The sequence below is a fragment of the Emydura macquarii genome, unplaced genomic scaffold (assembly GCF_026122565.2).
Source record: "Emydura macquarii macquarii isolate MOO-44397 ecotype Brisbane River unplaced genomic scaffold, CSIRO-AGI_Emac_v2 contig_2432, whole genome shotgun sequence".
Taxonomy (NCBI): Eukaryota; Metazoa; Chordata; order Testudines; family Chelidae; genus Emydura; species Emydura macquarii.
In genome coordinates this window covers 614,091-639,657 of record NW_027132569.1, presented here as the reverse complement: position 1 = coordinate 639,657, position 25,567 = coordinate 614,091, and the positions used below count along the sequence as shown (strand labels likewise).

Here is a 25,567-nt window from a genome sequence, read left to right as displayed (position 1 = left end):
TATAAGACCCTGATCTTGCAAAAACTTACCTGTGGTTAACTTTATGCAGTAGTCCCATTGAATGAGCTCACAATGTGTGAAGTTAAGTATGTGTATAAGTCTTTAAAGGAACAGGGCCTAAGTCACTTACAGAATAAGATATTTGCACAGAGGGAGTCTGGAGAACTTAGCATAAACTTCCTCTTCTCCATAAAATAGGAACTTTGCAGTAGCTGAGTAGGAGCCAACTATTTGGAAGCTCCACATTGCATAGTATATAAACTACAATACCTATACAGCAGAGGCCAAATCCTGAAGTCTTTACTCAGTGATAATTCCAACTGACTTCAAAGAGAGTTATTCCTGAGTAAGAACTTCAGAATTTGATTGAAGAACGTGAGTTGCAAGCAGAAATTAGGCATTTCTATTATCTGAGTGTCTTGCAATTTTTAATGTATCACATGACAACATCCTGTGAAGCAAGGAAATATTATCCCTATTTTATAGATGGGGAACTGATACACACAGGGGCCAAATAATTTGCCCAAGATCACACAAGAAGACTGTGGTGGAGCAAAGACATGAACCCAAGTGTCTCAGGTCCTAAGCTAGCACCCTACACAGTGGATCATCCTTCTTCTCCTTTCACCCTGTCAAGCTTATTGTGGTAGATTTCAGCCAGACACTTATCACTTTACTATAGTTCTTTATTTGTGAATATCCTTGTTAATGGATTGGCAACCTTATATGTATTTATTATCTTCAGTGCTGAGAAAGGAAGTATAGAATGGCACCAGAGAATCTCTTTGCATGGAATGAAGACTTATCAGAAACATCATCAGCATGAGTACCATGGCAAACGTTCTCATTTGCATAGAATATTATTAGAGAAGGTTGGAAAACCTGTTCTTTTAACCATTGAATAAGTGCCTTTCTGAGGATGAAAAAGAAATAGCCCAGCTGCAGATAGTAAGCAGAACAAATAGGGAGAGGATCCCTGTTGATGGTTTCCACTGATCTATGTGGAGTCCGCATGGTTAGTTTAATTGTTACTGGACTTTATTGTTCTTGGGATCGAAGCACAGTTTGTTCTATTTCTATTAATCAGGAATAATAGAAAATTAGAAGGATTTTATGTTTCTAATCATATGAGCTTATCATTCTAGTAATAAATACTCCAGTTTCACAGGCATCAGTCCTGAGATATATCTGCACTCTTGGCAGGAACTGCCGCTCAGAAAGAGGAAAACATGCCAAGGATAAGTGTGTAATAAGCAATGCTCCCATCTAGTGGTTAAATAGTAAGCCTACATTTTAACAGGTAGAAATTTCAAATATACCACATCCCTCCTATTCAAAATGTTTGTCCTAGCATATGGAGAGAATTTAGGTATGTTTTGTTGTTTTTATAAACTGAATCTGTTTCTGTGCATACCAGACTTAATGAAGAAGTTAGGACTTCAGTTGCCTTTCTGACATCAGCAGGTTAATGTTGTTAACATAGCCTTTTCAGTTATGTTGCATGTGTTGTACTTGCAAACACCTACTTGCAGTCATTTGCTACTGATTCTATTAATCAGTCACTCCCTAGTTACCAAATATACTGTAGCTATAGGCCATGGATTCTTTTTTTTTTTTTTTACTGTGGCCAAGTATCCTTCAAGAGGGTTTTAAAATACCTATGGTGGCAGATTAGTTGGTGTGATTACCTGAACTTTTGATATAACTAGATAAATTCATAGAGGGTAGGTCCACCAATGGCTATTAGTCAGGATTGGCAGGGATGCAAAACTATGCTCTGAAGTGTGTCTCCTCTGTTGCCAGAAGCTGAGAATGGGCAACGGGATGGATCACTTGATGATTACCTATTCTGTTAATTTCCTTGGAAGCACCTGGCATTGGCCACTGTCGGAAGACAGGATGCTGAGCTAGATGGACCATTGGCCTGACCCAGTATGACTGTTCTTACATTGTAATGCACCTTTGGTGAATAGAATGCTGCATTAGATCATTTTAATGGCAGTAGTTCCATGTTTCTAAAGGGCATTTTATTACTTGTGTTAACAAAAGTCCTTTCCTGATGTCACTCTGAAGAGTGGAGCTTTTAATAAAATGTATCAGCTGCATCATAGGGGTTCACCTGTCTTTGCAGCCTCCTGCTGGAGTGAGCACTGACATGATTTTCAAGTATTGCAGTGCAGAGTTATTTGTCTATCCAGCCAAAACAAATACCGAACAATGGCTGCTGCGATAAGGAATCTCTGTCCTGTGGCAAAGTCCTGCTCACTCTACTCACATAAGTGGGCTTTATGTCAATGGAATTACTCAAGTGAGTAAATAAGCAAGATTTGTCCTTAGTTCCTAGAAGTGTGGCAATGGTAATGAGGGTAAATCTGAGCCCATGTAAATAGCCCAAAGTTCCAAAAGCTCCAAAAGTGAGGCTCATTTCTTCCTCATTGACAGAAGTATAATCCTGTTCAGCTTTCAGTAGAGTTCATGATGCAGGTACGATATCTATCTTCTTTCCTCTGGTCCTCATGGTTCTCTTACCCTATCTGGGACACATCACAATCCAACTTCAAAAGAAAATTAAGATCTTAGTGGATCAAGACTTTCTGAGTACAATTTCCTTCCTTCCTTCCTTTATTTTGTTATTTCTATTGCAGTAGCACTTCAAAGTCCCAGTCTAGGAATTGAGGCTCATTGTGCTAGGCTCTTTGCACATGTTATAAAAAGACAGCCCCTGCCCCAAAGAGCTCACTTGAAGGCATAATAGCATTTTGCTGTCCAACAAACACCTTTGCTTATTACTACACAGATAGTTAACTACTGTAAAAACATCCAATAATAGTTCACTAGCTGGATAACTATGCAAATAAATAAATAAATACTTGTTATTCTTTAGACTGGGTTGAGGCATAGTCATGGCTTATTTAAAAAAGGTGATACCCCAGGGCAAGTTGTAATTTGAATAGACAAAGGTATGTATTGTCTCTGTTTATTTTTTTACTCCCCTTTAACATAAAATAGATAATAAACAGAATGCATGTGTGATCATTGACGTTACCTGTGTAGTTACAAGAACACGGCCTTGGTGTTCAATCCTGATCTCAGGTATATTGTTTAATCCTGCCAGACATTAGATGATGGAAACAAGAAAATGTTTGGAAATCTAATTTGGATAGGTATCTAAATCCTATCACACCTTCTTTAAACTTCTTTTTGGTGGAAATCTCATGAAAACAAAGGGTTATGATGTGAGTGCCCAATTTATAGGAATCCCTTCTGGAAGAACAGGAACTTATGATACTTTATTACTTTTACTTCCAATCTCAATTGAAGCCAGGGTGCAAAACTTGGAATTAAGGAATGCAGTGTGTTTTGATTTCAGCTTTGGGTGAAGATTTAGTACAGTTCTTATTGTACCTTCGGTGGTTCACTCATCCCGGTTGCATGTCTTGAAAAATCAGCTGTCGATGCTTATGTATGTAGTTTGTCTAGGTAACTTTATAAGATGCACACTCAGGCTAGATTTTGACATTTGGCCATAGTTCTGCTTCAGAGGTGATGCAGAGCTGCAATACACAAAGAGGTGCTCTGGAGATGCAATGCTTTCCTCTCTCTCTTTGAAACATAAGGGGAGTATGAACCTGCAAAATCCCTTATGATGATTCTTTCCACCCCCATCCAACTTTGCACACTGATTAGAGAGGTTGGTCCATGGTCCCACCTCTAGTCCATCCTCCCTACCCATTTTAGGGCAGTTTACACCCCTAGAGGTCAATGGACAGAGTAGTTCCTGCTTTCCACCAAGGAGGGAAAGTGCTCCTTGCATCTTCCCTCCATTAAATTGAGGGACAATCAGGCCTACTCTGTTGTGTCATATCCCTGAGCAAGATTGTGCCCATAGAGTGAAACTAGATCAAAAGTGAGATAAATAACTGAAACAGAAAGCAGACAGAAAAGCTTCTCAAGAGGGAAGGAAGAATATAGGATAGCGGCTGAAGAAATGTTAGTAACAAGGAGCCACACATCTTGTCTTCACCTCCCTGCCAGTAGTCCATCTCAAGTTTGCACATCCCCTCAGATCATGGCTATTTTAGAAGATACAGAAAATCACAGGATGATTCTGAGCCGCCAATATGATGCAGCCATGAAAAAGGCTAATACAGTCCTAGGATGCATCAGGTGAGTATTTCCAGTAGAGATAAGGATGTGTTATTGCCATTCTATAAGGCATTGGTGAGACCTCGTCTGGAATTCTGTGTGCAATTCTTGTCTCCCATGTTTAAGAAAGAAGAATTCAAACTGGAATAGGTTCAGAGAAGGGCTACTAGGATGATTAGAGGAATGGAAAACCAGCCTTAAGCAGCTTGGCTTGTTTAGCCAAATGAAGGCTGAGGGGAGATATGAGTGCTCTCTATAAATACATCAGTGGGATAAATACCAGGGAGGGAGAGGAGTTATTTGGGTTAAGCATCAATGTTGACACAAGAACAAATGGATACAAACTGATCATCAAGAAGTTAAGGCTTGAAATTAGATGACTGTTTCTAACCATCAGAGGAGTGAAGTTCTGGAATGGCCTTCCAAAGGGAGATGTGTGGGTAAAAAATCTACCTTTTTTCAAGACTGAGTTTAATAAGTTAATATAGGGGATGATATGATGAGACTGTCTACAATGGCATGTGACCCATCTGCAACTTCTAGCCAAATATCTCTAATGGCTGAAGATGGGGCACTGGATGTTGAGAGCCCTGAGTTACTACAGAAAATTCTTTCCCACGTGTCTGACTGGTGGGTCTTGCCGGTGTGCTCAGGGTTCAACTGATTGCCATGTTTGGGATGGGAAGGAATTTCTCCCCCCTGGGTCAGATTGGCAGAGACCTCGGTAGGGGGGAGGGGAGGTCTCCTTCCTCCATAGCATGGGGCACAGCCACTTGCTGGTTTAAACTATAGTAAGTGGTGGATTCTCTATGACTTAGGTCTTAAAATCATGATTTGCGGACTTCAGTAATTCAGCCAGAGGTTAAGGGTCTATTACAGGAGTATGTGGGTGAAGTTCTGTGGCCTGCAATGAGCAGGAGTCAGACTAGATGATCAAGATGGTCCCTTCTGGCCTTAAAGTCTATGAGACTCTGGGCCCCAATCCTCAAAGGTATTTTTGCACCTAATCTCCATTGATTTCATTGGGAGTTAGGTGCCTAAATACCTTTGTGGATCTGAACCTCTGACACTGCAGCATTGATATATATGTGTAAGTGAAAATGTGAAACCTAGAAAGAAGAAACGCTGTTACTGGGAAGCAGGCTGTAATCCAGTTTTAAAGGGCTACTGTCCAGACTGTCAGTTGTGTTTTGTTTTGTGAGTGCATGTATGCTCATTGCATCATCTGCTCTGCTGCCTGATGGCTCTGTTCCTGTGGGCAAACAGGAAGATGTTTCAGTTTATTTGGCTTGTTCAGACCAGGATTAGCTTCCACTAGAATGAATGAATGGTACAGTGTCTGGAGTAAGAGTCTTTCTACAAGTTAGTTTCTATGGCTGATGCTTTAATACAGCATTTAGAAGGGAGGCTCTTGTTCCATACCCACAGCATGGGTGATTCAGGGGAAGTAAGGAAGGAATTGATTGAGTCACAGTTCATTCCCTAGTCTGCTCCTAGAGTGCTGCAGCTGTGTGCCACTCCATACTAAGCACAGATTGTAAAGTCACAGTCTCGGTTTAGGAGACTATAATGTGCCATCTCCGATTCAAGAGATCCAGCTCCAGCATATTTTGCTGACACTTGGTTAGCCGTGGCTGTACTGGTGCATCAAACTGATGCTATTTCAAATCAGATACCAAATAATTATTCACCCTTCTTGTGCATAGATGGCACCAGCATTCTAGCTGCCCCACCTTCTCCTCCCCGTGAAAGAGCAGCTCTGTAAATGCACTTTATTACAGGAATGATCAGGCTTTTAACAACAGCATATTCATAAATTATTTGATTATGAAATGTACAGTACGTTTCTGCACTGGTTTCGGTAGATTTCTGGGCAAAGCACAGGAGCTTAGGAGTGTGATGGTGCATTCACTATGCAAAGCAATGTCAGACATTTCTGACATACTCGTTATTTTTCTCCTATGCTCTGAATTTCCAAAAAGTGTTTGTAATCATCCAAAAAAAAAAAAATAGGTATATAATCTAATCTCTTTTCTTCCCCCTGAAGTGATTTTAGGTTAAATGTAACAGAAGCTGTCAGAAAAATACAAGTATCAAGATTAGTGTGAACAGGACATGAAATTGTTTGAAGTCATGAATGGTTTAGGAATTATGATGTGCCAAAGTCAGAAATTCAGAATCTCTTTTATGCTAATACATTTTTCCTGCTAGCAAAATGAACGTTAAAGACTCCGGTTATCAGTTAAATCAGAGTGATGTTATTTAAAATCAAATACCAAATAAGTATTCAAGAATTTTTCCCTCAGAGTTTAATCTCAGTTTTTCCCCCCAAACAGGACTCTGTCACTTTCTGGTTATATTGTTTAGCAAGAATCATCACACTAACATTTCTGATCCTTTACAAATAGATAATGGAGATGAATTAAAACATAACGGGTTGTATTTCCTCTTTGTCTGGTTGATTTATTCTGCTGTATCTCTCGGACCTCTCCCATACTGCCTTTCCTGACAAACAGAAACAAGAGAGACATGCAAATATGCAACTTATTCATCCATGGTCTCAATGCTCTTTAAAGAGGCTTTCCAGTTTAAATAAAGCTGCTAAAAGAAATCTGTGAGTATTAAAACTCAAAAGAGTCTTTGGACCTCTGGGTTCTATTCCTAGCTGTGAAAATTTAACCAAGTGACTTTAGCATTTACACATGGTGCCTAAAGTTGGACACCATGTGTAAATGCATATTTAGGCACCAAATGGGAACAGGTGCTGCAGCACCTTTTAAAATCAGGCCACTCATTTAGAGTTTCAGTCCTGCAAGGTCTTGAGCAATCTGGCCCTGCTGTAGTAAAGGAGTTAAATATGTGCTTAACTTTAAGCATGTGACTAGTCCTACTGACATCTGTTCACTGGGAAAGCAAATACGTACTTTCCTCGGGATGAGGGTCACAGTAGGAATATTTCATTCAGATAATGGAATAACATTCAAATCCCTAACACAGTGGAAAACTTGTTGAGGTTAATAAATAATAGAAAGGAAAGATGAGGAAAAGGCCAACTAGGTCATGTAGTCCATCACCTTGCCACAGTTTTATTGTCCCCTGTCATACATTTTATTGTCCAGTGTAATTTTAAATGGGAATTCCCCTGCGGAGACGATTTCCCAGCCTAATAGATCATGAAGTTTGTCAGATAAACAACCTAAATGTTCTATTTTTCAATGTTATCGAATTAATACTAATTACATCTCCTTGAATCATCCTAAATAATTCCTCCTTTCCTTGATGTTTACTCCCTTCAAATATATTGCAAGTGCTACAACCCCAATTAGGGCCAGATTATCCCTGTCCAATGTGCAGGGGTCCAAGGGAAGACAGGGCACGAGAACTCTTTAGACACCATAGTCCCTAATTTAACAAGAGATTTGTACAAGAGTTCAGTTTCTAAGCTGCTTTTGAGACACTTAATTTCATCCCCTCTTAATGTATCAAGAGGCCAACTTTCTCTCCAGCTGCTACCTCTGTGAATCCCTCCAGTTCTCTTTGAACCCTTTGGATACCAGTAGCACATTACTAGAGCTGGTCAAATGGCATCTGTCAGATCAAAAATTCAACAAACTTGGGGGTTTTGGTGGGGCAGCATCTTGTGACTCATTCATCAACCAGTCCTGTTAACTGCAAATGTTTGCACTGTTTGTAAATAGACACAAAATGTTTTGGGTGAATAATTTTAAGAGTATGGCTTAATCAAAACCTATTTGCTATTCTCTGTGTTACCAGATGAGTTATGGTTGCTTAGCATTATTCTCTAGCATCATAGCACCTAGCTGGCATAAGGAAAGGCACTGAAGTACTCTGTAGAGATTCAAGGCTATGTTGTCATAGCGAAGGTTTCTGTGAAGTGAGTTCTTAGGGAGACAGGAGAAAGAAAAGGGATGTGTGAGGGGATGAATCACTCACCACTAAGGGAGTGAATGAAGGATGTGTTGGAAGAATACTAATAGCTGAGATGCAGCATAGAAGTGACTTTCATGTCTTTAACTTTTGTAGTTGTTTTCATATAATTTACACAAAATGTTATGGTGATAATATAGAAAATGCTTCTCTCTGTCATGGTTACATAATGTACCTCAGAAGCCCTATATGGCATGGTAGTGAAGGGATAATATTTGTACATTGTAAGTAATTTTTTCCTGAACTGAACTAGAAGACAGCTACAGTCCCATTAAAAGGAAAATTTTAGTGCAACCTTAACCACAGACTCCCTTTATGTGCTTCATAATTATTGAAAAGTCTTTATAGTTGCAACAAAATGTAGGAGTGATGAAATAATCAAATATATTATCAATCAAATCAATCAAACACAGAAAGGGAAGAGCACATGATGGCATGGTGTAGTATATGGATATTATCAACATGGGATGGCCACATTACTCATCCAAGACAGCTAAGGAGGTCATCCCAAAAACTGCCAATAAAATCTTTGTTCCACACCATGCTATCATGAGTTCTGTGTTTTTAGGGGGGAAATATTACAAAGACACAGCACCACTTTGGAGGAGGTGTGGAGTTGCATCAACTCAGTAGTCACTCTGGGGGGTATTGTGCCCGGAACAAGCATAATACCTTCCAAAGTTCTGGGAAGTAGGCTTCCAGCTGGTACAGAGAGAGGCAGAGCTGTCAGATCTTCACAGACATTAATTACTATGGGCCAGATCCTCAGATATTGTAAATCAGCAGAGCTCCATTGGCTTTAGTTGGTCTACCCTGCTTTATCCCAGCTGAGGATCTGGCTCAATGAGTCACATGTAGCAGCCTTAGTTTTTGAATCAGTCTAAACTCTCACCCCAACTCTGAATGACTGTGAGATTCTGTTCCTGTTCTCTGCTGAGTAGCAGATTGCTAAAGTTTGAATTAGACAGGCATAATTACTACCAACTGCTTCAAGTTCTAATTCCTGTAAGATCAAGGACTTGTTGGCATTTTTTTCATCAAAAAGAGAGAGGCGAACATGGAAGATGAATCACTGGCTTTCTGTGATCAGCAACCAGCCTTATAGTTGTGCAGATATATGTATATATTGCACAGTAGAATGTAAGGTAGTGAGATTGATGTTTCATCATAGCAAACATGGATTTCAATAAGATATGCAAAAGAGTCACATAATAAACTTATAAATAACCAGTTAAATGCACACTAGTTGAAAATAACATAGAATAAATTATTAATAATTGCAGGTTCTGTACCAATTTGCAATCTAAGATCTCCAAGTGGGTACTGGTATAAAGTGAAGTACAACAGGAGTCACTGTTAGAAGCCATGTGTTTGAGTATTTGCAGTCATGATCATGAGATAGGTCTAAAGTCAGCAATGACAAAATATAAATTTGACATCAACACTGGAGGGTCGCGCTTGTATGCATATACAAACAGTTATTTGAGATAATTAAATGTAATACATGCCTAGACATAAATTAAAGTCTTCCCAGGTATGGAATGGTATCTATTTCTTTTTCTTTTTTTAATTATCTTCATTAATATGTGCTAATTTTGCATTGAACCCAGCTCGGGAATACTGTAGTGAAATGAAAATGAGCCTTAATCATACTCAGACCTAAGGTAGCGTTAGGATTCCATGGTATGGTAACGAACGCTTTTTGTACCCAAAGAAAAGTCCAGCTAGAAAGCAAACACATTTTCTGCACCAAAGAGCATACTTCTGAAAGCAAAACAATTGAAAAATTACAGTTTTTTACTCCATTTTAAGCAAGTACAGTACTAGAATTTTCTTGTTGGTACAGCTGGTAATGTGGTGGATGGGAATCTGTGCACCATTTGCCCATAGAGAAATTTCAAAGTCTGGGGTAAATTTGTATTTCTTTCCTTTCCCTTCCATTAGCAGGAAGAAAAGGCTGGTCATGTGATTAAGGTATGTCATAGGAATGGGAGATGGGAAAGTTGGTTGTACTTTCAGCCCTGCTACAGAACTCACCATGTGACCATTGCCAGATCACTGAGGGCCTGAGATTGAGACATGCTGAGTGCCCACAGCTGTCATTTACTTGTAGTTATGAATGCTCAGGATTTCTGCAAAAGGATAACCTTCACCATTTGTGCTTCAGTATCTCCTCTTTAAAATTGGACTAATGATGTTTCACACAGGGCTGTTGTGAGGTTATGTTAATGTTAGCAAATCAGGCTGAGCTCCTTAAATGCGAGGCATCAGAGAAGTATAAAATTATTATTTGACATTGTTAGATTTTGTTCTCATCGGAGCTTGGAATGTTGTAATTCACTTAAAATAAAACCAGTGAAATCCAGTGAGTCTAAGTATCAATGTTAAAATCTCTTGGCAGATAAGATACCATGTGCAAATTTTTTTGGAATCATTGCAGCAATTTACAGATGAACATTATATAATGAAAAATCTTTCTGCTGAGTGCAAAATAAGAGAATGAAGCAAATCTGTGGATAGACAGTGCTGTAGAATCGCTGCTGTGTTTTGTGTATTCAGCAGACACAATATTATTCACCTTAGACGCAGTTAAGAAATCACACATATGTTTGAAAGCTGCAAACCCCATTCTCCTTGCCCAAAGGAAAAGCTATCTTCTTTATGGAGACAAACCAGACGGGCTTCGGAAAGTGGCAGAAAGAGATTTGTGACCAAGAGTCACTTCTGAGGCATGCAGAGGATTCACCGCTACTTGAGATTTGTCGCTTGAGTAGTATGAACTATCCAACCCCTCAGCAGCAGCTAGTTGAAATGGGTGAGTGCTAGAACACTGGTGGCTAACGCAGAGTTGCCAAAGATATTCATGGGAACCTAACAGTTTCAGAACTGGTTTGGTCCCTTCAAAATTAAAGCACAGTTTTCAAGTTTGATAGCTTTTTAAAAGGACTGTTAGTGGGAGTTATTTGTTCTGGATACAGTGTTTTCTTATTCCTGAAAATAAAGAAAAATGCCTCTTGATTTATCAGGACTTCTTCCTCGTGGAGATCTATTCAGTGTGGAGATTTGTCGGTGGATATCAGTAAAGTCAATGGAGTTACTATGTCAGATATGAATGTAGCCCAATATACTTTTGCACCTTGGAGATATTATTTCCCAAGCTAGCTATTCTGTTGGTTTTAAACGATCATCTGGGATCTCTGAGATAGTGAAAACAGACAACCAGAGATTTTATTATGAAAGACAAATATAAAATTCAAATTTCAAATGCATCTTTGCTTATAGCAAAACAACCTTACATACCAATGTAAGTTTTATCTTTGCCTTGAAAGAACAAGGCTTAAAGGACTTGTTCGTGTTTTGCTTGCCATAAGTTCACAGCACAATAGGTATCACAGCTATTAAGTCATGAATCAGGTCAATTTTAACTAGATCCTTAAATTGAAAGGTTTTATTTCTCTTCCATTCATAAACTCGTAATTTCAGTAATATATGTCCTGTGGATTTATTTTAATTTGGGCATAAAGGTCACGCTGATAGATCCTGGTTGACCCAGTTGTAGTGTGAGTAAGAACAAAACAAGTTTAACCACCCAGCTCTGCCAACATGCCTTAATCTTTTATGTCCATCGCCTTTGCTTTTCCTGGTCTGCGTCTTGACCAGAGACTGCAAGCATACTGTGTTCTGTGATGCTGTGAGCAAATATCACCTAGAGATTAGAACATGATCACCAAACTCACTCTAACTTGTGATCTGATCAAAGATAGTGCTTTAAATCCAGTATGTCAGACTGTCTTTTCATTTATGGTGAATTCACAAAGTACATGAACTTTATGCAGTTGTACACTGAGATGCCTTACTGCAAGCCACTGTTTCTTTGAGAGACAGAGCCATTTAGAAGAGAGGGTCAATTTTTAGTTTGGAGAGAGTTCTTGTGTTTACTCAAAAATACAAGTATAGTGTTGCCCATTTTAGTGTCAAAGAGGCACTGAAATGTTTGGGAAGCAAAGGTGATAGGAGTGCCCTGTACCAAAAAGACTAATATGACTTACCTGGCAAAACACACACAGCTCTTGAGACTGATCCCACTGAAATCAGTGTTTAAACTTCCATTGATTTCAGTGGAAAGACAATTGGGTCTGCTTGTGTAGGAAAGAATGTTACTTTCAAACCAAGTGTGCAAGAGGGTTTAGCTATCGTGCATTTTATAGTCTTTGCAAGATTAAACAAAGCCATGATATTTGAAGGGAATGAGCATGTCTACACTGATACCTTTTTTTCTTCTTTCCCAGCTTTCCCACTCCCTTGACACTGGGGGGGAAAAGGCAGCATTGACATTTTCTTTTTCTTTTTTTTTTCCAGATACAGAAGAGTAAAAATAAATTTAAAAAAGAGACTGAAAATTTCTTTCATCATTTTAGCTGAGCTTCTTCATTCCTCTCCTCCTCCTTCTCCTTCCGCAAAGACCAGTTTCTGGGGAAGGCGATATACAGCTTTCAAAACAATCCTCCTCCCACTGGCTACTTCACAATTAATGACTCTGGGTTTTGGGTGTTTGGGGGCTTGGGGTTTTTTTTTCATATTTTTCCTTTTGTGTGTGTGGTTTCTTTTTTAAAATTCTCCAGGTTTTTCGTTAACAAAATAATTTCATTTTCTGGACAGGCAAAGCAAATAAATGAGGATCCTCCTCAGAAGCCATTGCTGCCCTATGTTAAAAAGCCCCAGCTTGTGAAAGACACACAAAGGTGGTGAAACAGAAAATCTGAATGTGTGTAAAGGGGCTTGAAATCACTGCATTTTTACTATTGTTTCCATCCGCTAGGCAGAGAACCTGAGACCAGTTTTAACATCAATTCAGAGGATTTTGTTCATGAAGGTGTTGAATTGTTACATTTATAAACTTCTCACTAGGACTTAGTACTGTTACACAGCTTTTTCATCACTGTGTGATATAGATTTTTGTTTTCTTTTTATTTATCTTGTAGGCAAATTCATTTGATTTTAGATTTATTTTGTGCACTTACTTTTCTAATTTTGGTTTAGTAATGACTCACAAATGGGGTGTTTGCTCAGGGCTGTTGCCCACTCAAACTCTGAAGAACATACTTTTTGTGTTGTCTTCCATAACTAGTCATTACAAATAATGGTCTAGTTCTCACATCTGTTTCTTAGCTACTTGTAACCACTCTTTATCTGACCCAGCAGTTCTGAGAGGAGGAGGGCATTAGGGAACCAGACCGATCAATTCCTCCTTCATTTCAGTGTGACTTTTCTTTCATCACCGATTGAATGGATGGGTCAAAGGAAAAGAAAAATATAGTTGGAAAAATATAGGCAGACAAAGAAAGATGACAATATATTATGGACTAGATACACCACTGGAGTGGAGTAGTACATATTGACATCAGCAGGGAGTTTGACTCATAAACTTTAAAGATGAAATGTTAAAAACTACCTAACTCAGGACCTGATTCAGGAAAATTACACTGTCCACGAAAGCATTAAATACATGCTTAAATGCTATCTTGGATTAGGGACTCAAGAAGGATAAAATTCAATATGCCTTGATTTACCTGTCCATGTAAAATTCAACCTGCACACAGTTGATTTTTCATAGTTCACTTTATTCAGTATATAGTTTTGCCCTGTTGTTCACATATATATTTTACTATGAGTCAGACTGCTTTCATGCTACTCTAGAGAATATGGAAAACATTGGCTTTAGGATTAAAAAACCCATCTGTGTTCCATCTCCATGTTCAAAGCACAAAACTTAGTTTTATTACCAGCCTATATTAGATAGAAGTCCCACAGCTCCTGTTCAAAATGTGTCTGAGCATAGGGGATGGCTGTAGGAAATATTGCCATATTTTTATTAGCCTCATCTAATACTAGCAGCAATGGGCCTAACCCTGGTTCAGATTTTGAACATGAGCATCCCATAGCTCAAGAATGTTTGTATCCAAGCTTTTGGTTTAATCCATTCTGCAAAATTCAGATTTGCATCTGAGTTTTTACTTCAGACACCAAAGTTTGACGGATTTAGCTGGGGTCTGTCTCATGCTTAGTTTCCCTTGGGAGAAATATAAAAACAACTGCTTTTGTTATAGAGTATGCTGTAAATTCTCCAGCCGTCTTCTCTAGATTGGATCCTTTAAAGAAAGTAAAGGAACACACAATGTTCCAAATCCTTAGAACTGCTTCCGTAGCTGCTCCACACTCATAACCTCCTTCAACTCCAATGGAAGTTCTGCACACATAGCAGCTGTAGAATTTGACTTTTAGGCCCAGATTCACACAGGTACTGAAGCTTCTAACTTTCATTAAAGTCAGTGGAAGTTAGCAGCCTAAATATCTTTGTGGCCTTAGTCTTTATCAAATTCTTTAAAGGGACATTGACAACATATAAATAATACTGCAGGCCTTACTCCCACTGAGGCCAGCTAGGGTTTAACTTAAATAGGTCGGAGCCGGCAGATATTTTTTTTAAACAACCCCTACCTAATTTATGGTGACTAAAAATTCCTTGGACTATTAAAACTGAAATAATTTTAAAAATCGAATTTATCTTCAGCTATTTATGATTTACTTTTTACAAATGCACTCTGCTTGGACAGTGAAATGAAACTACAGTCAGTCATTTCTTGGTTCACATGTACTAGCCCTCTGGTGCAACATCAGGCTGGAGGTATAACAGTGAGGGTGACAAAGTACTAAGGAAAGCGGTGGATTCACCATCTCTTGAGGTCTGAAAGATATGCTTTGGTCAAACACAAGTTATTGGGCTCAATATATGGATAATTTGGTGAAACTGGATTGCCAGTGATTGTCATAAACAGGAGATAAGACTCGATTATCTAATAGTCCTTTTTGGTACAATCTATGAATATACTGCAGACATAATTTTGACATCATTTTTTACATCATTTCTATGAGACTCCGTGGTCTTTTTTTAAAAACAAAACTGAAATTTAGGTGTTGAGATCCTGCAAAGAGGGTGGTGCAGGTGGAAGAATCTGCCCATATGGTTCTCTTTGCATGTTCAGATCCTAAACTACTATACTTGTCGGTAGTGTATCTCTCTAATTAACCATCTCACTGAAATGCTCAATAGTATTGTGCTAGTGCATTGAGAACCAAGAAACGATATCTCTAAACATCTCCCAGTCGAATTGGAGAACAGTCACTGTGCGCTTGTATAACAAATTTGCAGAACTGCTCCTCTTATTTTATTTCACAAAAGTTTTCTGTGAGTGCATGAAACTGAATGAATGGCTCTTTAAACAATTCAGTTCAATTAAACACATGTCCTCCTCAGTGTATGAAATACGATGAAGAATTTCCATTGTTAATTCTTTGTCTTCCATTCGGCTTCTCCCTTTGTGTGAGGGAAATACAGCTGTAGATGCCTTACTATCTACTCATCTTTTAGAAGAGACAAAGAGTAAGCTAGAAATACTGAAAATACAAGGCCTGTCCTGCTGACCTAATTCACTTCTGTGGGAGTTGCATGTAAACACAGCCATGTGTGGGAGGGGTGTTATAGATTGAGACCTGGGTTTGGAAGTCAACATGTGTACTAAGATGACACACTCCAAGCTTTAGGATGAGAATGCTGGTCAGATTTCTCAAAAGTACCATCTTGCTGGATGACCAGACCAAAAATGGCCCCCTAATCCAGGCACTTTACATCCTATAATTAGGGAGAGATTTCCTTGGGTACCCTGGCTAATTTGTCAAAGAAACGGGTCTTCAGAGAACTGGCCTAGCTAAGCCAACATTATTAAGTGGTGCCTGTGATTCTATCTAGCAAAGGACCAAGCTGCCCTTAAGAAATGTCAGCAGATTTTATTTTCAGTTTGCAGCTTACTTCTATGGTTTAAAGTGTAAATGTTCCCAATTCTGTACTCAAATAGTGATTTAATTGATGAGAAAACTGGACGTTTCTCTGACAACGTGCAAAGACAATTAAGAGTAAACAGGGTTTGCTTTCAAAACGAAATGATTTCGATGCATCATTCAAAGGCACATAGTCGAATGCTTATATCCACAACTTGACAAGCTTTACACATGAACTGCTCAGCTTTTCATCAAGGACTTGGGTTCAGGTTTTCTGTGTTTCCCGATTAAAGACGCCTTTTGGTGTTAATGATATTATCCACAGTTATTTTGTATTCTAGCAGGGGAAACCCAGAACCCTGAGCCTAGATCCTGATAGGTGAATAAAGAAGACATTATTTTTAATTGTTCTGTTTTCAATACCTGTTGATTTGTAGCTGGGAAGCAAATTTTCAAAGGAGCCTCAGTGCTTTTGTGGAAAAACAGACATGCATTTTTTTTAAAAAGGCTACTTGAACATATAAACAATAGTATTTAAATGTCCAAAGCTTGTTTGTGCTCCGCTTGTGTTGAAATAATCTATGAAATGGGTAGATATTATCATTTGTGCGTGCAACTGATCATGCTCAAATTCTGTATGCAGAAAGTTGCGTGAAAATCAGTCAAGACCATAGTTTGCATGGTTGAAAGAGAACCAGTAAAGACTTTAAATTTTAGCTCATGGAATCTACACACAAATTCTACAACTGATTTTGGATCTGTTTTTTCATTTAAAAAAATTCAAAATACTTTAAACACTGATAGAAACTGAATGAAAAAATTCCTGCCATTCTAAGGGCCAGAGCCTTAACTGGGGGAAATCAGTGCATCTTTAAGGGGTGAGGAGATTACCCTAAATATCTAATTATTTGGCCCTATTCTCCTCACACTTGCACCAGTTTCATAGTGGTGTAACTCCATTGACTTCAGTAGTGGTTCTCCTGATCATCACCAATGTGTAATCACACCATAAAGGACAGGAGTGTCAGGTCCATTTATTTATTTATTTTACCTGCCAGTTCAAATAAACAAACACAAAACGATGGTCCTCTGTTTTCTATCTGCTTAACAAATACTGGTCCCTCAGCTGTGTGTGTGAGATCTCTGAACACTGAAGCTTAAATATGGTAAGACACTTTATGAGCTGAAGATGTTAAACATAGAAAACCATGTTAATACCTGGTAGAGTGAGAGAGGGGGCCAAAATGGAAAAGAGAAAACTTGATAGGAAAAACGCATTTTATTTTCAAACTTCTACGGCTCCAATCCTGCTCCCATTGAAGTCAATGATAGGTTTTCCATTTATTTCAATTAATATTACCTACAATAGGCTCAGATCAAGTGCAGCGTCAATTTAATATCTGATACATCTTCTCTCAGGTGGTAATTTATCCTGTTCTCGCAGGGAGATGGGTTTGGTGATCCAACAGGTCTTTTCCATCTCTGATCACTGTGCTCAAAACTATACGCAAATCATTCGACTACCGTTGATTGCATTATTTGCCATTAAAAGGGCAAAGCAGGCACTTTGTTTCTATTTTCTCAGATTTTTGACTCCTCCTCCTTTTTCTGAGGAAATATAGGGTGAGATTTCTCATTTGCAGCAAAGCAGAACTGTGACTCTCTCTGTCATCTGTCTCACACATAGGTACACAAGCACATGACAGCACACACATACGGGCTTTGCAACACACACTTGGCATTTTGTATTCTTTTTATTTCGTCAGCATGCATGTATAAGGACTGTTGTGTACTCATCATTGCCCAGTTCTAAAAGCCATCCTGTGGTAGGAGGATGTGTATATGTAATCTCATCATCTTTGCTGGGTGGTTGTAGGAGTGCGTATATAAAACACAATCAATTATGGCCATAGGGTGTTGTGTAGTGATAAATACTACTAGTAGAATGGCAGAGTGAGCATTTTCCTTTTCTTCTGGCTTGGATGATATTTTTATACAATTTTATATTCAATTTTTTTAAATATTTGCTATTTTTATTTGTAGGGTTCTGATTGGGTTTTACCAGAACTTCTGGTCATCGGCAGGCCCAGATTCTCCTACTAAGATTTCTCTTTCCTCCACCCCCCTCCGTAGACAAAAGCCATTGCATTTGAAACATCAGCTTAGAGCAAAAAATAAAATAAAACAACACCTGGGGCCCAAACATGCCATCAGTTGCACTGAAACTGATAGAAGTTGCACACAAGCTCCATTCAGTTCCACTATTGTCCCCACTGGGAACTTGGATCAAGGTGTAAATGAGACCATGTACACAACATGCTAAGTGCAGGGTGATTCAATCGGAAGCCCAGAGATATAATGGTAGTGGTGTCTTCCTTTACTGAGGCGGGAGTTGCTTCCTCCACAATGGATTTAAATAATAATGAAAAAAATCAGTCATTGTTCCTATGATGCTACTTGTGCAGCAGCTTAGATCAGTAGGAAGTTCCAGCAAAGGCACAAAATAGTTCTGACTACCTTCAGCAGGAAGGATGTCTGGAAATTATCAGTTTACCTGCCATGCTAGATTTCACTGCTATCAGATTAAATTTGTAGCAATGGGTCCTGATGAATCTAGAGAATGTTCAACCTGTTTTGAGGGGGAAATGGGGAAAATTAACCAAAATGCAAGGATTCAAGAGTGTAAAATAATCTTTTCTCAGCTGATATTGTGCAGGGAGTCCTATATATAAAGCTGAACATACACTTTAGACTATCTTTATATTAGCAGAAATTATAATGGAGATGTCTTGTTGAACTGAAGTAATGTAAGTAGTATACACCTGTAATCCAGAGCCTTTTTCAAGCGGGCAGGAGACAGGTTGCTATGTGTATTTTGCGTCAGGCAATTAGAAAACAAATCAAAATCCATTTTAAAGTAAATTAAACACAAGTTTGTTGGAGAAAAACCTCTTTGTTTTGTTCAGACTTAAAAAATGCAAAACTGAAAAGGAATTGTGCCCATGTAATGAGAAGTATTCTCAACTCTTCTGGGAATAATTTAAAACAGTCTGTATTTATTGTAAAGTTCCTTATCTGAAAGAAGAGGCTTATAGTCTCTAAATGTATAAAACACTTTTTCAGCATTCCAGATTTTCTGTAAATGAGTACCTGTATGTTCATCCTATTACCAAATAAAGTCAATGAGGTCTCCACTCCATTTGAATGTGAATGGGGGAAGGGTTAGTTTGTTCAGCCACTTTTTATATCTACTGCAAACATAGAGCTCTGCACTGTCTGGCTCTTTGCAGAATAACAAAAATCAACATTGGTAAAGCACTTTTCATGTTGAAAGCACTATATGGGGCCCCCTCGACATTTGGATACAATTTCACAGCCAAATTTTATGACTGGGCTTAAACAAAAACCTAGGCTCAAGGGAAATCCATAGTTAAATCCCTAGTTTCCCACACATCTGGCTTGTCTCTACTCATGTCTGTCTTCCATTAATAAAACCTTTTATTTCAAATAACAATTCTGTTTACTGAGTGACAGCCATGTGCTGTCTTCATCCTTGATTACATGTGTTTTATCTTTAAATGGAAAAGAAATGAATAGATTCCCCAGTATTTAGCTCCCCTCTGTGCAAGCAGATCCATCCCTTGTTCATGAAGTTTATTGCAGGTTAAGAGGAAACTTTTGTGAGAGCTCCTTGTTACAATATGAGAGCACATCATGGCATTACAGCACAGCAGAATCCTCCAGAACTCAACAAAATGTCAACGCCACATAATGATCAAGTATTTTCACATGCCGGCTCAAAGAGAATTTTGAAATATATCCTCAGTCATCAAATTTGGGTTATTTCAGACCCATGGGGTGTGAATTCCAAAGTCAAGGGGTCCACACAGAAAATGCCCTCTGAGTAGTTCACCATCTACGAAAGGAATCAAGTTCAAATGTGTCTGTTGATCACAGCTGGTCAGTACTGCGCTGGGAAAGAAGCAATTTCTCAGATAGGCAGGCACCAAGCCATGTCAAGCTTTTTAGCTCAAAACCAACACCTTTCACTTCATCTGGAAATCCATTGCCAATCCCAGAGCACTGGACTCCTGTGTTTATATAGTGCTTACACATCCATAAACTCCAGATATAATACAACTATATTTTTATTCACCGTGGGCCAGATTCTGATACCCTTACTGCTGTTAAATGTTATCCCCAAATAGCCAATATTTGTGATGTGAATGAGGGACAGAATTTTGCTCTGAGTATGTGGATACTTTTTTCTTTTTCCTTTAGTCATTATTCTAAAGATCTTGTCAGACTATTTCTTTTTTAAAACATGAGACTCATGATCATCGGTGTTGGAGAGAGACTTCAGCCATTTCTCCTTAATGGGGGAATATAGTTCATGAATGCCCACTAAGAGATTGTAGAGCTTTTCTTCCCTAATTTTAATTTAATTTTTAATAAGTTCAACTTGTCTCTCAAGCATATGGTCATCCTTATTGATTTTCATAAGGACACAGTATGTATCAATTTATCTTCTTAAATTCTGGTACTTTATTGCTCTTGTTGGCTTCTCAGCACTTTGCCTAAAATCCTGCAGTAGAGATGAAGTCAACCCTAAAGTTTTGGTAGCTGTTCTGATCCATGTGGCTTGGCCCATTATAGAGGCCAGCTGTGAAGTTCAGATCCAAATACAAAGTTTCCCAAAAGTTTGGGGCTGTTTGGATCTGGTGTTTGGGGGTGTTGGATCTGGTGGGGTTGATCTCCACTTGCAATATTTTTTATTACCTTCTTTGGAATAGATATATAATGGCATGAATATTCAAAAACACAACACTAAAAAATATGGAGGAAAGTTCCATTGACAAAATGTCCTCTCTCTCTCTCCCCACGTCCTACCAAAAAATGTTCAACAGAAGAGATGAGGTGTTCAGTGTTGGCTCCTCTAAAATCAAAAGGTTCAAAGAAAGCTGCTGAAACAGAGGAAAGTAGCTTGGTTTTGTAAGAAAATTAGCGTCACCACATTACTAAAGCTGCTAAGGACAAGTTGAGAAGATGTGACAGAAAGAAGCTGACAGTACAGAGTGGCAGTGGTAAAAAGCATTTGCGCAGAGGCAGGCCTGCCGTTCACCCATCACTGCTGAAACAATTCTTTCTTTTTAAAGGTTCAAAGCAACATTCAAACGATGCATCAGGCTCGGATTCCATGACAAGCCGCCTTACATTGCCAGGTCAGTAGGTACCTCCATGCCAGAATGTGTTTGTATGCACAGCCACACAAATAGGTAATCAGGAGGGTGTTTCTCTCTTCAAACAGTAATTCCTTCAAGAATTAAGACCTACTCACCAGGGTCACAATTAGTTCAAAAATTGTCCCCTGTTTTGGGTCTTCGAGTGGATGGACCACATGTTAACTTAAAAAAATAGTTTGTTTTGTGGATTGCTATGTGCAAATAATTTTAGTCTGCTGAATGTGGTAAGAGAAACAGGCTGGGTTCTTGTCACCCACATCGAGGAACAGAAGAGAAGTGATATGTTTGTTCTGTGAATCGCGGGGCTGCTGTTTTTCAGTTCTCTCTCCCCCAGAATCCCTTCTCTCTTTGATACGTCAGTGATACCAGCCTCCCTAGTCCCTTTATCTCTGTTTCACACAATGTCGTACAGAAGGAGGAAGGGCAATAAAGGAAAGTGATATGAAATTGTGACTCTATAGCCCCACTTAGAATGACAGCATGGAGGGGTAGTAAAGGCATACATCTTTGGATGACATTGGGTGAGTGCAAGAGTACGTTCATATTAAAACACCTGGTGTGGCTGAAAAAAAGAGAACCCAAAAAAGCAAGTCACTTTCGATTTTGAAAGGCATTGAATTATTTATCATATTCATTTTTTGAGGCCTACCTTTAATCAAGCGGATACTAGGGTGGAAATGCAACTATTCAAGATACAGTACAGGTCTGCATATGGACATCAATATGCAATATCACTTCACTATGGTGACTGACATCTTCATGCTGGCCATGGTATGACATAATTTCAGATGTTAAAATAACAGCACATTCAGCAGACTCTTCTTTGAGGTGTAAGTCACACAGATCATGGCTGTAACCGAGTAAAACGAGGGAGAGAAATAGAAGAGAGATCTGAAAATTTTCTCAGTTGAAGCAGCATACTCCTTGAAGCATCACACACAGCTGTGTCCTCTAATAAATACGAACTGTCACTGAAAGTAAAACAAGAAACTGGTGACAGCACTCATCTGAGGATCTTTGTCATGTACGTTGCCTGAAGCGATTCTTAAATAGAAGGTACAGTACAGTAAACACCATACAATCATTCTCTTAACGTATTACGTCTCACTATTGACAGAAGTAGTTAATATGTATTGTAGCATTAGCTGTATGTTTTGCCTGCTCCCATTCCTTTAACACCATTGCCCTGATGGCTATAATTTTTTTAAATGTGTACTTTACATTGACATTGTTATTTGTATGCTACTGTTTCAGAGACTGTGGCTAGGACTTCCTTGAAGACTTGAAGGTGACCATCATAACAAAAACATATTAGCCCTGACATTTGGAGACATTTTTTGGAAAATCATGTAATTTTTTTTGAAAAGGATGGGTTAATGTATAAGTTAAACATTTAGGGACAGCAGAGGAAGAATTTGATCTTAGATTGCTTTTAATACATTATTTGCACTGTTCCCCTGATTTAACAAGCCATGTTTACAGACTGATTTTCATCCATGTTGTCCATGACATTCTTGTTGCTGTAATCCACTAATGAGCACTGGCACATAATAGCTAGGGCCTACCTCCTTGCATGTAATATTTGCTCTTGGAATGTAGGTAATTACAGTAAGGTAGTTAAAAAGAGGAGGGAGCACAGTGCAAAGAACAGGGCTCTGGAGAGTGTTACACAAGATATATATTTATTCCCTTCTCTGCTATCAACTCTCTGGGAGACCTCAGGCAAGTCCCTTCACCACTCTATGCCTTGGTTCCCCCTTTGGTAAAATGGGGGATAATAATACTTACTCAAGGTTAAGTGCTTTACGAGTTATGGATAAAAAGTGCTATATTAAACACAAGTGGCAGAATTCAAATACATAAACAGTGGAGGGAATGCTTCAGTATACGTCTAATACAGCACTTACTGCTGTGTTTGTGTCTTACACAGTTGAAGCATAAAGTTAGCATAAATAGCTGCAAAAATGTATGTATTGCAGCAGCTGTCCATTACTCCCCACCCTCCGCCTCCCACAGTGCAGATTTTTCAGGATGTTATTTTGAGTGTACTGACTAATTAACATTGCCATTGTTTTTACTGTTGTTAGGTCACCTGACTTGAAAATCAGCACTAGTGAGCATGCCCCTTAAGAAGTGAGGGCCATGATCGCCTTAGCTATGTATCTTGCAGCAAGATAACACTTCAGACTGTCTTGCTATAGTTTTGCTGAGCCACCACCTGGTGCCTATTCAGTCATGGCTCTGTCACAGTGTGTATTGATAACAAACTCATAATGAACTGTTCAAAGAAGCCTTCTGAATGTCACTCACATAAAAAACCAGCTATGTTTTTCTCTGTTTATTAAAGCTTTCTCACATCAGTGTATGTTTTGGCACTGAAGTCATAGGTTTTCTGTATGTGCATGTGTAACAATGTAGTACGTGTACACTCCATTCTAGCATGCACACACAAATGTTTAGTCTGGTACAGGACATGAATCAGTTATTCATACCCAAAAACTTATGATATATTAGTTGGAAGAATTAAGTGTAATACTGTATATTTATATAGCCCCCTGTGGGTTATATAGATTTGTAACAATTATGCTTTGTTATTTATGTGCTGCACCATTAAATTTCCAGGAGTCTGCTCTTTGCTGGAGGCAGCTGTGCTCTATTAAGAAGCATTTGGTTATAGAGGGGACACCCCCACCCTCACATTCATGCATTGTGTTCTCTACTGGAGACTTTAGTTTTGTTGTTTGTTCTATTTAACCAGAAGACCTCCTCACTTTCTCTGAGCTATTTGTCATTGACAATTTTCCACAGCACCACTTTTCTTTATTTTTTCCCATACACAAAGAGCAACTATCCACTTTTATTTCAAAGAATTTTCATTGCAGACTAAGGGGAAAAAGCAAAGAGAGGAAGAACAAATGTCAAGTCTCCGTGAGAGAGCACAGTATATGCATCTCTTCTGTGGCAGGATGCATGTGAATTGAACTTGAAGGGTGAGGTGGTCAGGTGAGAGCTCACCTATTTCTGTTCCCATTAGAGTCTGTGGCAAAACTTTCACTGACATCAGTGGGAGTAGAGTTTCACCACTGTTGAATGATTTTCAAAATCCAACACACAATGTCAGCTGTTTTCAGCAAAGAGAAGACACACACACAAATTTTAAAATGGTAGTTCTCAGAAACGAAAATCTTAAATTACGAAGCTACATACACCACAGTGCCTTCCGTTTGGAAGGATGCCACAGTTCTTTACAGATTATGTTCCCAGCACTCATCTGGTATAGAACACATTGTATGCAAACCTATACGAACAAGTTATGGATGAATTTGGAACAGTCTGGATATGCAGTCCAGATAAACACTCTGGATTACTATCCAAAATTTATCTGAACCACTTTGGGTCTTACAAAAATGGCCTGTCTTGCTAGATTTCCAGTATTTCTCGCTTCCAGACATGCTATTCGTATGCTATTTCCAGTCTTTCTTGTGAAATTATTGCATTTATGCCTTTGGTCCGAGCCAGAACCAGAAATGCAAAGGTGTGTGAAAATGAAAAATAACTTAAGAATAAAGACGTTAAATCGAGCCTTTGAACTACCCAAAATGTTCCACTGAAAGTTTGGGCAAAGGTTGAGTCAGTTCTCATTTTATCTGAAGCAGCTTGTCCATCCCTCACACAAAGAGAAACACCAAAATAAAAAAGATGGCTTCATTATTACTATTCCTTATTAAGTGCTAGCAATCTACTTAGGGCTGGATAAGATTCAGCATGCAGACAATCTCTGTTCTTGAAGACTTTTCCATCTAAAAGACAAAATGGAGAAGACAAGATATGCTCTTTGCCGGTTTATATACAAAGGTCTTTACTTCACTTGAAGAAATCCATGGAAACCCTTAGACATTACATACAGTCTATTGAAAACCAATGGGAAGCGTTAGTGTGTTGTTTTTTCTAAGCATCAGTGTGCACACATCTGTTCTATGCACAGAGAATGATATTGTTCATGCCCTAGGGAGCTTATAATTTAAATAGACAAGAAGCACAAGAGTGCACTGGTAGACCCGAAAGGTTGTATTTGTGTAAGTGGCCATACTTCTATTGATGTGGCTTAGTTTGTGAGCTACCCAGGAGAAGTCAAGGATATGGAACCCTGCATACAGTGCTGTATATAGCAGCATAATAATAATGGTAGTAATTAGGTGTCTGTTATTTGAGTACAACATTCCTTTGTCAAAGGGACATTTCTTGTGCTTTGAGGTCAGAATTACAGGCTCTTTTGTGATGCACACAGAACTACATGCTCTTTCCCCTCTTTTGAGATGCACACTGGGTACTGAATAGCCATTTTAAGGTTAACATTCTTCCTCCTCCTACCCCCATCCCCCCACACTTTTACA

The 25,567-nt window shown here is 38.8% G+C and overlaps 1 protein-coding gene across 13 annotated transcripts in view; it reads left to right on the top strand.

Annotated features, from left to right (window-relative positions):
- The window catches only part of PDE1C (phosphodiesterase 1C), a 445,397-nt gene that overhangs the window by 409,733 nt on the left and 10,097 nt on the right, over positions 1-25,567 (top strand). For 7 of the 13 annotated variants that reach the window (XM_067562472.1, XM_067562461.1, XM_067562458.1 and 4 more), the window contains one exon: positions 21,087-21,152. The exons of 1 other annotated variant lie outside the window; for it this stretch is intronic. In XM_067562472.1, coding sequence (XP_067418573.1) covers positions 21,087-21,152 — 66 coding nt within the window. Of the gene's footprint in view, positions 1-12,453; positions 19,125-21,086; positions 21,214-22,427; positions 22,547-23,260; positions 23,932-25,567 lie in introns of those variants that run through there. 5 more of the 13 variants (XM_067562469.1, XM_067562467.1, XM_067562463.1 and 2 more) reach the window with 4 other exon arrangements.